The sequence below is a fragment of the Ursus americanus genome, chromosome 21, assembly GCF_024610735.1.
Source record: "Ursus americanus isolate L20-20 chromosome 21, mUrsAme1.1.p, whole genome shotgun sequence".
NCBI classification, from domain to species: Eukaryota; Metazoa; Chordata; class Mammalia; order Carnivora; family Ursidae; genus Ursus; species Ursus americanus.
In genome coordinates this window covers 8,875,896-8,892,207 of record NC_142147.1, presented here as the reverse complement: position 1 = coordinate 8,892,207, position 16,312 = coordinate 8,875,896, and the positions used below count along the sequence as shown (strand labels likewise).

The window sequence follows — 16,312 nt, the reverse complement described above, 5'->3', positions numbered from 1 at the left end:
GGGGGGGAGAGAAAGAGAGCGGGGGCGACGGGGCAACCGCCACACTAACCAATCGCAGCCCGAGATGCGTTTCTGTGCACGCTCTGATTGGGCAGCCCTGCGACAGACCTTCCTCCAATGGCGGTCGGCCCGGAGCCGGCTGAAGGGACTTTCCGCTCCGTCAAGCTCGGTCGAGCCAAAGGGAAAGCGGAGGGGAGGGGAGGAGGAGCGGGAGGTGGGCGGGGACCTCTGGCTGATTGGACAGAAGACTGCTGGTGCCGCGTTACCATTGGCCGACACCGGAGCCGGGGCGGGGCGCTCTGCTGCTCCCCGCTCCACCTCCCAGGCCCGGGTCTTGATTCCAGGCTTAGCTGTCAAAACTCCTGGGCGAGTTTGGGGCTGGGGTGACACGAGCTGGGAATAGGATTTCAGGAGTCCATGAAAAAGCAAAGCTTTAGCATCAGACTTAAGTTTGAATCCTTTGCGCTTTCAGTTAGTAGCCTCGTGACGTGAGGATCTCACGACCACGCTAAGCCTCAATATTCTCATCTGTAAAATGGAGATAATCGTCATCACCTGCCCTACAGAACTGTTGTGAAACACCGTAGGTAAAGTTCCCGATACACAGCAGGAGCTCAGTCGTGTTGAACTCTTCTCCTCCCTCAGATTCGGCCCGGGACCTCTGCTGTTTCGAAACCTCTGTTGCCACCTATCCCAGTTTGGAGGGAGGTGTCCCTAGGGTGGCAAAGAAGGGATTTCCACACGCTGCCTCGCTCAGCTCTGTACCCCTGGCCACCAGCCAGGGCTTGGGGTGTAGTTAAGGATCTTTCAATTAGAAGGGAGGTTTCTGATTCCCAAAAGTGCTCAAAATATTTAAGGAAGTGCTTTTTATAATCGGTCCCAGGGCCTTGCAGCATAGCAGGCCTTGCTGCACTGTATGCTCCTGTTAATTAACTCCTTCTCCTTTGACATTTTAAGTACCAATTACAGGAGAAGGTGATTAATACTGAGGAAAGAGGAGGGGTGTGTGCATTTAATCATGAGAGGGAAAATTTCCCCAGTGGAAAGTGACATTTCTGACGATCTGGGCAGTTTAAACCAGTGAGTCCGTAAAAGAAGTCACATGAGTAATTACTAACCGCACTAGTAAACAGGCCACCTGCCTCCCTGGCCATAAGCGCCCTGGATGAAATGGACATCTTTTGAAAACCTAAGCCTCAATCCACTCTGGTCTCTCCTTTGCTCATCCTTATCCTGTTTCCCAAGCTTCATGACCACACTGCGGTAGAAAGCAATAAAATGGAAATCAACAGCCCTGGCTCACAGTGCTGCCTTAGGCTACAGTGTTCCCTCCCAGGTCTAGATTCTACAGTAAAGTCCGGAGGACTCATAGGTCACCATCTGGCTGTCTGGGTGAGCAATTCAGCCGGAAGACTGTTTTTGCTTGACCTATACAGTGAGGAGGAGGAAAGAGGAAGGAGAAGAAGAAGTGGAGTGGGAGAGGAAGAGTTTGAATCCTTTAAGACAGGGCAGTCTCCCTTTCCCCCGTTTGCCACATGGCTCACCATTCCCTAGTTTGTTTTCCTGGCACATTTCTCTCCTTTACATTATCTACTGGCCCCCGAAGGTCAGTTTGCCACCACTGGACGAGGACCTCTTCAAGCCTTTTCTGATGATGGTGTTTGGTGCTGCTGAGCCCGCTACTTTCTGCCCTACCGGCAGCTGTCAGAACCCTTGCTCAGTCCTCCTGTGACCCATTCCTTGAATCAGACAGTGTCAAAGCCTGACTTCATCCAAGAGATATTCTTCCAAGCCAGGCCTGATAAACAGGGCTTATCTCAATTACCATCTCCTATCAACTGGTAAGGACAGCCTAGAACATTGTGTTGAAAACAATTCTAAAACTGTGTTCAGGCTCTCGGGGGGGGGGGGGGGAGAGATGTCTGCCAGGGGATAAGATGGGGGAATAGTGTCATGGTACTATTATTTGCAATCCTTGCTAAGCCAGCCTCTCCTTTTACAGAGAGGAGATTAAGGTCCAGAGAGGGAATATAACTTGTCCCAGGTCACCCAGCAGATGAGCTGAGACCCTGATTCTCCCGATTTCAAGTCAGGGCTCTTTCCAGCTCTGTCGAGATGGATTCTCCAACTGAAATATCTATCTTCTCTCCTTTCCAATCTTCCCTTCATTTCAGTCCTAACCAAAGTCCACACTCTTCCAAGGCTCTTTGCAGATGGCTCCAGGCCCTGCTTGATCCCCTTTGTCTCTCCCCACCTCACAGCGTGTTCACTCAGCCTGGCCTGGATTCACACAACTGCTAGCTGAGTTCCTGAGCAGGGACCAAGAGACACAGGGGTGTCTGAGAGAGAGATACCACCCATACCCTCTGCCAAGGAAGGGCAGACCGTAAAGGACTAGCTCCCAAGAACTACGGAGGGTGGGGTGAGCCCCAGAAGGAGAACTGTTCAGAGCGCACAGAAGAGGTGGGTGGGCCCTGAGGGAAGGCCTGTTTGAGGAAGTCACCTGTAAGATGAAATAGGAAAGACGACTAGCAGCCAGGAGGAGGGGAAAGGGAGCACTTCGGGCAAAGGGAACAGGACTGTGCGTGGATATATTGACGGAACTGAAAAAGAGCACAGTAAACGTGGGCATGAAAGAGCCCTGCAGGTAGGACCTCGGGAGTCAAGTTTTGGTCTTTAGCATAAGAGCAAGACCCCGTTGAAGGGTTTTTAATAGGGTCGTTAACTCTGATTCTGAACTGTCTCCCATAGCTTTCATTGTGCACAGCAGGAACCCAACAAAAAGCCATTGGGTTAAATGGAGCTCTCTCCCCCAAGAGCTGGAAACCTGGTGGTCTGATAGGGACCTGTGCCTTGGAGTAACAGCTACACAGGACCCAACCAAACCTTCTCAGTAGCACGAGTAACGGTCATTTCTTAGACCCTGCCCCATGCTCCCCAAACGGCTACCACAGGCTACCTCTGACTTCCAGCCTCACCAAATTCGGTATTTTAGATCCTTCTGCCTGCTCCGCTTCACTTCTCCACCCCACACAGCCAAAAGTGAGCTCCTGACACTCCTCCACTCCCACCTCGGTCCTTCTGCGTTCCCCATCCCAGGAAATGGCAACTCCCAGTTGTTCATCCAGCTACCCGTGCTTCCAGCCATTTCCCCACCACTCCTGTGAATAAGGGCATTCAGAAGAAGCCCTAAACCATGGGGCTAACTGGACCAGGGGTCCCCACGGGCAAGGATACTGCAAGGGTGCTTTCTCCATACGGCCCAGCGTGGTGTTTCAATCAATGGATGTGGGGAGAGTCCACCATACCAAGGATGTGCTTGTCTCTTAGCCATGGGGGGTCGGGGGCTGGATCTTCAGGTGCAAGAGAACATTCTGTCTGGGGCTTTTACTCTGGTCACCCAAAAACTCTTTTTGATAAGACAAAAGGAATTACTTTCACCATCTTTCCCCTAATCCTGCTGAACTATAAATCCATGCTCCCCTGTTCGAGCTATTTGCTGTTATCAATGACAAATGATCTCTGCGTGATTTGAAAAACACACCCACAGAGAAGAGGGGTCTCATGCTCTTCATTGAGACCTTTGTGCTGCATCTGGGTTCCCATCTGGGGCAGTGATGCATTAGGAATGATCTCATGTGGCAGGAAACCTTCCTCCCTTAGGAAGGAGACACGAAAGGTGTCGGGAAAGAGGTGATTCGTTTTTATAACCTCTCCCAACTTCTATGCTCTGCTTCCTTTAAGCAGATCAATCCTCCATTCGGTTAACAAATATCTGAGCATCGACTAGGCACTAGGCACTGTTCTAGCCCCGGAGGACTCTGCAGCAGGCACGGCTCTTGTTACGGAGCTGACATTCTAGGGAAAGGAAGAAACACACGTACGTCAGGGGGTGTGTTCCGGGAAGACACTATTAAGCAGGGTGGGGAGAAGACAGTGGTTGGGGACTGCTATTTAAGGTAGTTGGCTCAGGGAAGGAGTCCTTTGATGAGCTGACACTTGAACAAAGAACTGCAGCAAATGAGGAAGCCAGCCAGGCCACTGTCTAGGGAAGAGTGTTCCTGCAAGAGGCAATGGGCAAGTGCAAAGGTCTGGACGCGGTTTGCATTGTCAAGGAGCAGCCAAGAAGCCGTCTGGCTGGAGCGCAGGGAATGGGAGTCTGAGCGGCAAAGGGGAGGTCGGTGAAAACGCAGGGGTGTCCCAGGCGAGCAGGGGACCCTGACTTTCACCCTGGGCTAGATTGGGACGTTCTGGAGAATTTTGATCAGAGCAGTGGCTCATCTGACTTACCTTTTACCAGGCTGACATTGTGGGTCGGGGGCAGCAGCAGGTAGGCCAGTTAAGCCACTGAGGCAATAATCCAGGCAAGGGTGGGCCCCTAAGGAGGCCCTTCTTTCCTGGGGGTGGGGGAGAGCAGGTGAGGAGGAAGGGCATGTGGAACAGAAGATGTCCAGAACGAAGTTGTTCCAAGTAAAAAAAGAGAGGGGAGGGATTTTTTAGGGTGATCGATAAGAGAGGGGTGATGCTTACGGGATTGGATTTGTGGAGTGTTCCAGAAGTGATGATAGGTGGGATTAAATTTAAAGCAAAAAAAAAAAAAGAAAAAAAAAAAAGGGGGAAACTTGGAGAATCCCACGATCTTGGATTGCCAGTCTGGAGAGCTGAAGTCTCTCCCCATATAATTCTCCAAGGGGAATCCTGGGCAGGATGGCCCCGATGTCGCTCATAACCTTGTTGTTCACCTGAAACCTGCCACCCAGGGCCCGAGCCTATGTGTTCCCTCGCGTGCGGGCGCTACCAGTGTGTGCACCCCCACCGCTGTGTGCCTCACCCGCTGGGCTGCACCCATCTCCCGAGTGGGGATGGAGGCGTGAAGATGTGTTGGTGCAATAATGAAATGATGCTGTATGTAGTCTCAACTCAGCCCGCTTAGAATGTGATTCCGCCTCCCACACTTTCTGCGGGGTGTACTCGTTCCAGTATCTGGTTTTGGCGCTATGTGGGGGGGGGGCGGGAAGGGGGTAGCACTCAGATTGACATTTTTTTTTTCTTCTAAGATGATGGTGAATATAATTAAAAGTCTGAAGCTCTTTTAAAAAATTCTCTTGCTCTGGTACCTTTTTTTTCCCCTGCACATAAGAATTATGTATTTTCAGCCACAAATCTGGAATGTGGTTGCTCCTGTTCTGGAAGTGATTTCTGAAATCTGCAAAGTGATTTCTGGAAGTCTACTAACTTGTTCGCAAGTTACCTGCCCAGGCCGAGAATGCTTTTGGTGGATCTGCTGGACTTTGGAAATTTAAGAAGCTTCTCCTCTGAGCTCTGACAGTAAGCCCATATCCAGGTCCCAGTGACACCCTTCCCTGGGCCTTCTTGAACTCTTCTTTCTTCATAATCTCTCCCTGGGTTATGACATCCAGGCCCAAGGACCCCATCACCCTAGAGAGGCTGAGGACAGCCATGCTGTTATACCTGGTGGGGACCTCTCCCCCAGGCTCCAGACTCATCGCATAACTTGGTGTCTTCACTTGACGTCGCTTAGGTGTCCCCAACCTGACCATCCAAAACAAAGTCCCTCCTGCTTCCAAGCTTGCTTCCCACCTGTCTTCCCACCTGACCTCCAGGATGTAACTGGGGCAGAGTTACTCAAGTCAAAAATTGAGGAGCCTTGAGTCTCCCCTCCCCCTCTTCTCTCATCCATTCCATTTGTAACCCTTTGGGAATCGACTCCTAGAACGTTTCTCGAACCACTGTCTTCTCTCCACCTTTGCTGACACATTAAAACAGCTGCCTCTCACCTGCGATAGCTCCTGGGTGCTCTCTCTACTTTTTCTGCTCATCTCATCCCTATGCCTTCCAGTCCCTTCTCCACCCAGGAGCAAAAGAGGTCTTCTTTAAATGTCATTGGGTCACATTGACCCTGCTTAGAACTCTACGATCAAGCCCAAGCCCTTGACCATGGTCAACTGGGCGCTTCATGAACCGGCCCTACCTACCTCCCCGAACCCATGCAGTGACACTTGCCCCTTCGCTTGCCTTAAACATATTTGTTCCCTGTGGCTGCTGTGACAAATCACCACAAACTTGGTGGCTGAAAATGATACAAATTAAGTCTCTTACAGTCCTAGAGGCCAGAATCCCAAATGGGCTGGAATCAAAGTGGCAGCAGGGCTGCACTCCCTCCTGAGGTTCTGGGGAAAATCTGTATCCTTGCCTTTTCCAGCTTCCAGAGCTGCACGCCTTGGCCCATGGGGCCCCTTCCTCCACCTTCAAAGCCAGCAGTCTAGCATCTTCCCTCAGTGGTCACACTGCCTTCTTCTTCTGTGTCAAATCTCCCTCTGCCTCTCTCCTATAAAGACCCTTGAGGTTACAATTAGGGTCTATCTAGATAATCCAGGAAAATCTCCCCATCCCAAGATCCTCATCTTTCATGAGAGACAGAGAGAGGCAGAGGCAGAGGGAGAAGCAGGGAGCCTGATGTAGGACTGGATCCCAGGACCTTGAGATCATGACCTGAGCTGCAGGCAGACACTTAACTGATTGAGCCACTCAGGTGCCCCAGCCAAGATCCTCATCTTAATCACATCTTTATTTATTTTATTTATTTTTTATTTTTTGAGAGAGAGCGAGCGAGCTTGGGGGGGGGCAGAGGGAGAGGGAGGGAGAATCTCAAGCAGGCTCCACCGAGCACGGAACCTGATGCAGGGCTCGATCTCCCGACCTGATCATGACCTGAGCCAAAATCAAGAGTCGGGTGCCTAACTGACTGAGCCACCCAGGTGCCCCTTAATCACATCTTTAAAGTCCCTTTGCCACATAAGGCAACATTTACAGGCTCAAGGAATGAGGAGCTAAATATTTGGGGCCATGATCCAGCCTACTACATGTACAAAGCTCTTCCCCCAGGACAGGGTGTTCATGCAGGTTGTCTTCGGTGAATAAGCTCCCTCACTCTTGGCAAGGCCAGCCCCTTCTCATTCTTAGGGTCCCAGCTTATGTGTCTCTGCCCAATCCCCAATCTGAAGGTTCCCCTCTATCTTGAACTTTATTTCCCTTTTTTTTCCTTAAGAGTGTGCATGCATGAGTGGGGGAGAGAGGCAGAGGGAGAAGCAGACACCCCACCGAGCGGGGAGACTGATACGGGGCTTGATCCCAGGACCCTGGGATCATGACCTGAGCTGAAGGCGGGCACTTAACCGACTGAGCCATCCAGGGGCCCGTTTATTTCCTTCCTAGCACTTACCCCAGGGGACCTTATTTTCCATATCTTCCAGTTCACTAGTTTTCTGCCCACCTCTCCCCCCCACCCCAACCTAAGTGTCTGGAGGACAGGGATCATGTCTGTTGAGCTCATCCACCGATGTCTGGCCCATAACTCATTGCTGAATGAATTTCAGGAAAATGAAATTTACAATCCAAGGCGCCGCCACACGCATGGACCGCTGTGTTTACTCCTCAGGGAAAGCAGGCCCATCGATCTCCACCTTCCACCTGATCTTCTGTATCAGAACAATGGACTGGACAGAAACCACCACTGCTAACAGCCCACAGGCAAGCTCACACGTGGGAGCCCACGGAGATGCCGCAGCATTTCACGAGCCAGGCCCACACAGAACATTTCCAGGAAGCCGATCTCACTTCGGTGAGGAGCCACCTGAGCCCTTGTTCATTAAATGCAGCCGAGAATGGTTTCAATAAGGCCTACCCAGGAGGCTGCTCGTGGAGGAGAGCTGTTCCAGAACCTTCTCTATCCTCCTCTTGCTAAAGACTCCTGCAGGCACTGGGAGAGAATCAAGGGAGGCCCAGGGGCCTCCTCCCATTCGCCTTTCAGCCACGCAGGATTAGACCTTTCTAAGCCGAGGCCCAGAGCATTTTGTTTGCAAGCCTATTTTTAAGACTTGCTTTTGCCCTAAACAATAAATTTTCTGGTCAAAACATCATTCTTCCCCCTCCAAGTAGAAAACCGTGCTTTAATATCTGGCAACGTTCAGGAATGTTTTTTAACTATTTGGTCACAAATAGCCCCCATTGGGGGCTCTCCACAGTTTTCTTCTCCGTGACTATTTACAGCATAAAATTCATGGTTGTGTTTTTTATAAAAACAAACTGGGGAGAATAAAACAAAGTGGTTTATAAATATTAACCAGTTTTCACAAATAATAATGTTTAAATAATAACACTTGCACAGCACCTGACAGTTTATGGAGGCTTCAACATGCATCATTTGGGGGGAAAAAAATCCAGAAAAACATCTGCCTTATAAGGAAAAGTCTTTGATTTTGCCCTTGTAAACTTTTGATCCATAACTTTATATCACATAACACTGAACCATCTCTTATGAATATATTTTGGAAGACTGCTGTCAAGAGTCCGGCTTCCAGGCATCAACTAGAGCCCTGGTGGGACTGCTCAAAATTCTGGCCCGGGCTGATTCTAAAAAGTCGCATTTGGGTGGGGAGTGGTTTCCAAAGGCTTAACTGAACACTCATTGATCCACCGGAAATAAAAGTGTGCGTGTGATACTAGCTGTAGCGTGGTCTTATTTTTCTTGAAAATCTAGAATGTCTGGGGGAACAAACGGCTGTCACATGTCCCCTTTCAATAATGTTTTAAGTATCAGGAAGGACAGCAAGTCAATTATAGCCCTTCCCACCCTGCGTGTGTGGGGGTGGGGGTCGGGGTGGGGGAGGCTATAAATATCAAAGCTGAGAGCACCAGTATTCTGAACCCTTCCCCACAGAGGAAGTGCCAAGTGCCGGGGTCCAGGGTGGGTGGAGGGACCAGACAGGGGGAGGGACAGCCTGGAGAGATGACAACCCAGGAGTTCAAACCCAGCAGGAAGTTGCTCCCTGAGGCCCCCTCCTCACTGGGAGGCGGGTGGGAAGGGGCCTCTCCTGTGGACCTAGGTCCCTACAGCAACGGGCACACAGTAACACAGTCACATCCACGGGGGCCCAGTGGCCCGCGTCCAATCAGCTGGAGGAGGGGAGGAGCTGCCCCTCTGCTACATTCCACGGACTGAATCTTGGAAGAACTGGATGCAGAAACAGGCTGCGGAGAAGTCTACGCTGAAGGGCACCGCTGCTCCTTGCCCTGCCGGAACAAAGATGACCCTGGCAGGACACGGCTCTGTGTGAATGGGCTGCCGCCAGACATAAAGCCGGTTCGCCAACGAACAGAGATAAAACATAGGCCCCCAGGCTTCAGAGCAAGAGTCTGGTGTCCCTCTGGCCGAGCCTCTCAATTTCCTCCGGAGAAAAAGTGTTGCCTCGGAGCCTAAAGGGGTAAACGAAGAGAGGTTGGGATGAGCGCTGAGCCACAGCAGTGCTTTTCATCGAAGGCTGCTACTTTCTAAACCTGGGCCTCAATGGCCTGAGCCCTGGGCCCCGCTGCTGTCCTCCCGTGCTGGTGTGAGCCTCGGTCCGCCAGGGCAGCTCATGAATGACGGAGTGTGATAAAGCCAGCCTCTGGGACTCCGCAGAGAAGATCCACACCAGCCCCAGCCAGCCCCGACTCTCCAAGGCCGGCGATTCTTTTTAAGGCAACAGCAGAATCCGTCAAGAATGCAATGAGCAAACCCTGATGCCTGCCCAAGCTCTGCCAACAGGAGGCAAATCACATCAGAACCCTTAAAATATCAACCTGATGCTGGCTTCCTTCCCCCCTTCCCCCACCCCGACGCAGAATGTGACACTTCCCATGACCGTGCAATGGTTTAAACAAACACAAAAACAAAAACCCACACTCGGCCCAGGACCTGAGGACCTTCTGGCCTACAGGGATTACACAATCCTACAGAAAGGAAAACTCTTCCCAGGGCAGACTCCGACAAGTCTTTATTTTTAACTTCATTATCCAATACGTATTGTCACAGCTGCCTTGATACGATTGTTGAGGGAGGGACTGGTCAGTCTGCATATGCGAAGCAGGGGTCACAAGCTCGCGGGGATGAGGCAGGTAACAGACAGCAGTCAAAGGGGCCCGGTCCAGGACTTGCTTGCTGCGTGTGCCGTCGGCAAGAGCCCGTCTGCCCAGCTCTCTGGGGTCAGCCTTACTCTACTCTGCTTACCTACTGGCATTTTCCGTGGGGACCCAGAGTTGGAAGCTTTGGGGAGAAAACTCGGCAATATAGATTTCCATGGGGGAATCTCCTAGTTTTAAAAGATTGGCTTGTAGCCCAGTGCCTGAAACACGTACGGTGGGACATTCACTCTTAACACGTCAAGCCGGGGTAACCTTTGTACTTACTCTGTGAGTGATAAATACGTCCCTGGAAAGAAGGAACATAAATCTCTGAAATTGTGACTCAATGCTTTTTTCAAACACATGAAGGAACGTGGATTTTAATTATAAAGATCTGGAAACACTGTGCAACAGTACCTCCTTCCCTTCCCCTGCCCCACCCCCTGCCCCGGCCCATGTCACCTCCACCCAGAGGCAACAGCCCTGACCTGGGAAGGCAGGTGCAACACCCCCGAGTTCTTGCGTCCTTGTCCGTCCGCCACCACACCCCCTCCTACACTGCTACCTGGAGCTGAAACATTCCTGAATACTCAGGGTTTAGAAATGAACCACTTGGTCCATGCTTGAAGACGTGAAAACATCTTCCCCAGAGAGGAATTAGATCCATTGCTTGCAGAATGTCATGGAATGTCAGAGCCCAGAGGCAACATGCTCACATTTCCCCGCTCTCCTGGCCCCATTTTACAGATTAGAAAAGGGAGGCTCGGAGAGGTAACGAGGTCTGCCCAGGGGCCTTACCAGACTTCCAGGATGGTATCATTCCTTTCCAGGGCCCGCAGGAGGGCTTCTGCCCCAAGGTAGGTGATGTAGTTGTTGGACAGCCTGGAGAGGAAGACGGAAGGGTGAGCCTCCAGGATGCTAGGTTCTCTTCTTGGGCCTGTCCGATTAAAGGAGGCTCCGGGAGTTGGCCAGCCCACCGAAGCCCACCAGCCCCCTTGACATGTCCCTCTCCTGTCTGAGATTCCCAACGAGCTCATCCACAGAGGCTCAAGGCCTAAAAGGAAATGCAGCCCTCTCTCCTCCGTTCCCCAGACTCGTGTATCTCGTTAAGTAGCTACTCCCTTAGGAAGGGGCTATGGCATGGGGGTTATGGAGGTCCTTTTACTCCCTGGGTTCCAATGCAACTTACACCACTTCTTTGTTGATCTCAGGCACATTAATCCCTACTTCCCCATCTGTAAGACAGACCTAAGAATGCACCCACCTCGTGGAGGCTAAGAGCTAAACAAAAGAATGCCATATTCTGTGATGCATTTGGCACCGTACTCAACTGATAGGAAATAATCAAGGAATACTAATATTTTCATTTGGTGGGGGGAACGGGGAGCACGGGGACATGGATTTGAGAAAACACGAGGTTGGCAATTGGGAGGGGAGAAGGCACACTGTCAGGGACAGCAGGGGAAGAAGCGCCACCCCCGCTGTTCTTTTAGCTCACAGCTTGGCCTTTGAGACATCTCCAGGACGTGTCTGCCACGGCCACGATTTCAGGACCACCCAGGGAGCTGACCCTAAGCCAGCGCTGATAGTAACGGCCAATATCCGCCGGACTCTTACTACGCTCCAGCTCATACCTCCATGACCTCAGTGACGCTCACAACCCTAAGAGCCGGGTCCGAGTCTTAATCCTGTTGCCACTCAGTGCTACTGAAGCACAAATCCAAGGAGGAACAGCGGATAATGGTGGCGCTGGGGTCCAAACCCACCCCGCCAGGTGCCAGAGCCCATACACTTAACCAACATTTGGCAGTCACTCTGCCTGGAGAAAGAAGGACGCAGGCTTTTTTTTTTTTTTTTTTTTTAAGGTACATAAGCAGCTCATTTTTTTTTTTTTTTATTTATTCATTTGAGAGAGAGAGAGAATACCAGCAGGGGGAAGGGGCAGAGGGACAAGCAGATTCCCCAGTGCGCAGGGAGCCAGATGCGGGGCTCAACCCCAGGACCCCGAGATCGTGACCTGAGCCAAACTCAGATGCTTAACTGACTGAGCCATCCAGGCGCCCCAAGAAGCTGACTTTAATGGGGAAACGGTGAGGGATGATGGAATTCAGTGGTGCTTAATTCTAAGGCTCTTGACTAGGCAGCGTGGGACAAGCCCTGCAGCTCTCCCCTGGCAGCCCTTGGGGTCGCCTGGGGCAAGTCTGTGACAGCGACAGAGGACAAACCTGCCATGTCCACATCTGATCAATACTAACCCAGGTATTGCCAGAGGCCTCCCCGTGTGCAAAGCCTGGCATCCCCGCTTAGACAAGCCAGGTGTCCCCCAGGCCTCCCAGCCCGGTTTCACCCAAGTGACGAGTGGAAGTGTTTTCCCCAAACATTTGGCAACGTCCTCGCCCCTGCAAAGCAACACAAACAAGTGTTGCCAGCGTGGATGGCGGGCTGGCAGGGGAGCAGACGCTCTCCCAGATGCAGCTGTCTGCCCGCCTCTGAAGGCGAGCGTGTGCCACGGGCCACATTTGCCACGGCCGATGCCACCCTTCCTGTGGCGCAGGGAGCCGCCTGAGGATGCCCTGACGTCCCTCTCCACTGAGACCTCTGGCACCCCGGCAGGTGTGGCGCCGGCCTCGGAGAGCCCACACACAAGCCCGTGATGATCCCTAGCTGGGCTCCTCCTCGCACCCGCTGTCCCTGTCGTCGTGGGGTGGGAACCTTCCCGCTGAGCACCAGGGGTCGCCACACTTCCGGCCAACGCTGCCGCCCTCCAGCCCTCTGGCTCCTGGACCCTCCGCAGGCCCTCCAACCAGCACCCACCCGCCTTCACCAGCCTTCTCCACCGCCCCCGGTCTGATCCAAGTCTCCTTCATCTCCCGCCTGGAAGACAGCAGAGCTCCTGACTGGTCTCCCCGCTTCCATCTGACCCGTCTCCCCTCTGTTCTGCACAAAGCAGCAAGAATGATCTTGTTATGATGTAAATCAGATCATGTCAAGGCCCAGATTAAAATCCTCCAAAGGCTTCTCAAGGCCCCTAGAGTGAAGCCCCAAATCCTTCCCATGGCTCTGAGGCCTATGTGGCCCCTATGTGCTCCTTCCTCCCTCCACCCTCCCCTACATACAGTCCAACCACACAGGCCCTGCCTGCTGTTCCCAAAACCACCAAGCTTGTTTCTGCCACAGGGCCTTTGCACTTGCTGTTCAGTCCACCTGGAGTGTGTGTTCCTGAGACCTCCGCATTATGAGAACAATAACGTTTCTTGTTATTCATGTTTCAATTCCCATGCCACCTTCCCAGAGAGGCCTTGCCCAGACAGCTGCAACCCTGCCCCTCCAGACACTCCCTGACACATCTTTCCCTTGAATTCTCTTTAGAGCCTTTATTACAAATAATCTTGTGTATTTGCTTACTTGTTCATTATCTGCCTCTCCCACTAGAATCTAAGAGCTAGGGGGCTCTATTCTTCCCACCACTCTATCGTCAGGGTCTCTAGCAGTGCCTGGCACAGTGGGTGCTCTGGAAATATTTCTTGCATCAGTACATAAGTGGATGAATGCAGGCATGGCTGCACAACAAGGAGATGAATGAACGTACACATGAATAAACGCAAGCATGCCTGCCTGCATAAGAGAAACCACCAGAGATGACGGAGAAGATGTCTGCCCGAGCTAGAGATGGCTCCCGGAGAGGGGGTGGGCATGTCCTGTAAGCCCCATAGCAGATGCCGTCGGCAACCCCCCATATGCTCTCAGCTCTCCCCTCTAACTCTGAGGGCTGCTTGCTGGCAGAACCTCCACCCTCTGCCTGAGGCCTCCCTACGGACCCCCGGAGCGTGCTCAGCCCTGCGCAGGGGAAACCGAAAGTACTGGAAAATCATATCCCCACACACACAGCGATGAAGGACAGGCCCTTGGTGGGTAGATACCCCTGCTGCCTCACTCCTCGGTGGGATAGGGGCTCCTGGGGCTCCCCAGCAGGTCTGAGCCCCGCCGCCCTCGGTGATAAGTGGGGTGATAACTGCCTGATGACACACTTGTTATTGGATGCCTGCCCCCCCCACCTCATTTCACTGGCCTCTCACTAGTGTGTCCTGGGACCACCTCCCCGGTAAACCACTTGTACTGGAATCCCCGTCTGTGTCTGGGGGAACCCTTACAGTATAAGCCGACTTCTGCCAGGTCACCCTGGGTGAGTTAGCCGTGCGGGAAGCTGCCCAGATATACCCCCCGCCCCGGTCCCCCAACGAGGCCAGTCATTATCATCCCGGCTCCTGCTTACAGGTTCCTTACTTCAGAACTTTCAAACTTGAATTCCTCTCAAGTCCTTTGGCAAGAGAACACACGCCTTCATCCTGGAGATGGTTCTCCTCCAGGCTGGCAAGAACAAGGGAGAAAATTCGGTTGATAGGGTAACACTTACTACGGAAGATGACGGCCCTAAGGATTAACCCCCTTGCCCCCCTATCCCAGATAGAAAATCCAACTTCCGAAAATCTATGTTTACAGATAGAGCGAGAACAGGGAGAATCGGGTGTGAGGGTTTTCAATCCCGGGGGTGTCTCTGGGAGAGAATTCACCCCAGGGTTCCTCATGTCCCAGTGACCTAATAGTCATCTTCTCTTTCCTATGAATGGAAGCCTCATTGTATTTGGGCAACCCTGTGCTTGATTTAAAAAAAAAAAAAAAAAAAAAAAAGCTTCATTTCCCACTCTCCACTATGGCTGGGGTCAGCCAGTGACATCCACACAGCCATTAACACAGAAGGGGACACTGGCAGATGGGGCTCCTGGAAATGCTCTTTCAAAGAGAGAGACGTCACTGGCCTGTGCCTCCTGCCTTTCCTGGATATACAGACTGAATCTAGGGACATAGAAATAGTACTGCAGGTTCAACAGCAGCCATCTGGGGCTGTGAGACACCCAACCTTGACCCTGAAGCCACAACTGCGGGTGTGAAGGGACACAGAGAGACAGAGTCCCCGCCCCCTGCTGGCCTGGTGGAGTCATTACACCAGCCCCATGCCGGCTGCCCCCAGACTGGTTGGTCAGGAGAACAATAAATCCTTTACTTGTTCGAGCCACTGGACACGGAGTTTTTCCCTCACCTGCAGCCTAATCATGGAGTCATAATTGATACACCCAAAGGTGAGGCCTGCCTCTAACGAGAATTTCCAAGTGGTAAAGTCCAATCGGGATATAATCAATGGGACGTCAGCAGGGAGCCCTGCCGGCAGCCAAGGCCACCAAGATATCCTTTTTGTGACAACAATCATAGGTTTCAATGCCCTTCTGCTTCCTGCAGAAAGCAGAATTTGATCTCCCTGATATAATCAGGGACTGCCCAGAACATGTCATACGAAGACCAGACTAGTGGCATACGAAGACCAGACCAGAAAGGATGTGAAACTCAGAATCAGTTTCAAGTCAACGATGTAAATACAATTTATGGTTCACCTTTTTACTTGCTCCAAACCCCGCTCCCCCTTCCAAGGTGACCCTCACTCTACTCTCTGGTATTCTTCGCCACTCGACTTAGAAATAACAAAACTTAGAAATAACAAAACAATATGACTATAATAACATATGCCGCTGAAAGCAGTCATCCCCTCATTTTACAGGTAAGAAACCTGGGATGCAGAGATTATTAGGTGACTTGCCCGAGATCACAGCAGGCCTGGAAACTCAGCTGGCTGGATTCCAGAGTCTCTGCTCTCAACCATTATGCCACACGGAGGCAGTGTACAAACCCATAAATATAATCACATAAAAAGAATTCGTACCTACACGCCAGGTTCTCTATGCTTCATGCCACCCAGGACATAGAGAAAGACAAACCCAAAAGCCCAACCGCTCAATTACCCAGCTCTGTTTTAACCGCTTCCACGGAGGAGGCCTGGGAATGAAGAAAGGCTGTTATCTGCCTCCCCAGAGCAGGGGACCCCCGCCCCCCCCCGCACCTCCCCCCCCCCCCCGCCAACTCACCAGAGTTCTTCCAGCGCCACATTCTTTTCCAACATTAATGCTAAAGCTTGAGCACCCCTGCTGCCAATGTTGTTGCCCACCAGGCTGAATGGAATCAAGAAACAAAAATGTGTCAGGGCAGGGAGGGACCTCAGAGATAAGCTAAGCCAAGAAGGGCAAAATGCAGGACACACGTGGCCCAGCTTCCTAGTCTGTTTCATTTCAGACGTTACTGATTGATTACAGGGCTCTTTTTGATGAAGCCCAGAAGCAGCCTTAGACTCCTTCTCGACATGATGTCCTGGGTGGCCACTATTAATGGACTGGAGTTGGTCCCTGAGATATAGCTGATGCAGCCCCCAATCTTTAATTTATAGATAGGGAATGAAGAACCG

At 51.9% G+C, this 16,312-nt stretch overlaps 1 protein-coding gene across 3 annotated transcripts in view; it reads right to left on the bottom strand.

Moving 5' to 3' along the window:
• Positions 1-7,950: 7,950 nt before the first annotated feature.
• NOD2 (nucleotide binding oligomerization domain containing 2) overlaps positions 7,951-16,312 on the bottom strand; it is a 35,636-nt gene continuing 27,274 nt past the window's right edge. For 2 of the 3 annotated variants that reach the window (XM_045806758.2, XM_045806760.2), the window contains 4 exons: positions 15,939-16,022; positions 14,248-14,331; positions 10,762-10,845; positions 7,951-9,276 (listed from right to left, as the gene is read on the bottom strand). In XM_045806758.2, coding sequence (XP_045662714.2) covers positions 9,204-9,276; positions 10,762-10,845; positions 14,248-14,331; positions 15,939-16,022 — 325 coding nt within the window. In that variant the 3' untranslated portion in view covers positions 7,951-9,203. Of the gene's footprint in view, positions 9,277-10,761; positions 10,846-14,236; positions 14,332-15,938; positions 16,023-16,312 lie in introns of all 3 variants that reach the window. The other variant, XR_006781281.2, reaches the window with a different exon arrangement.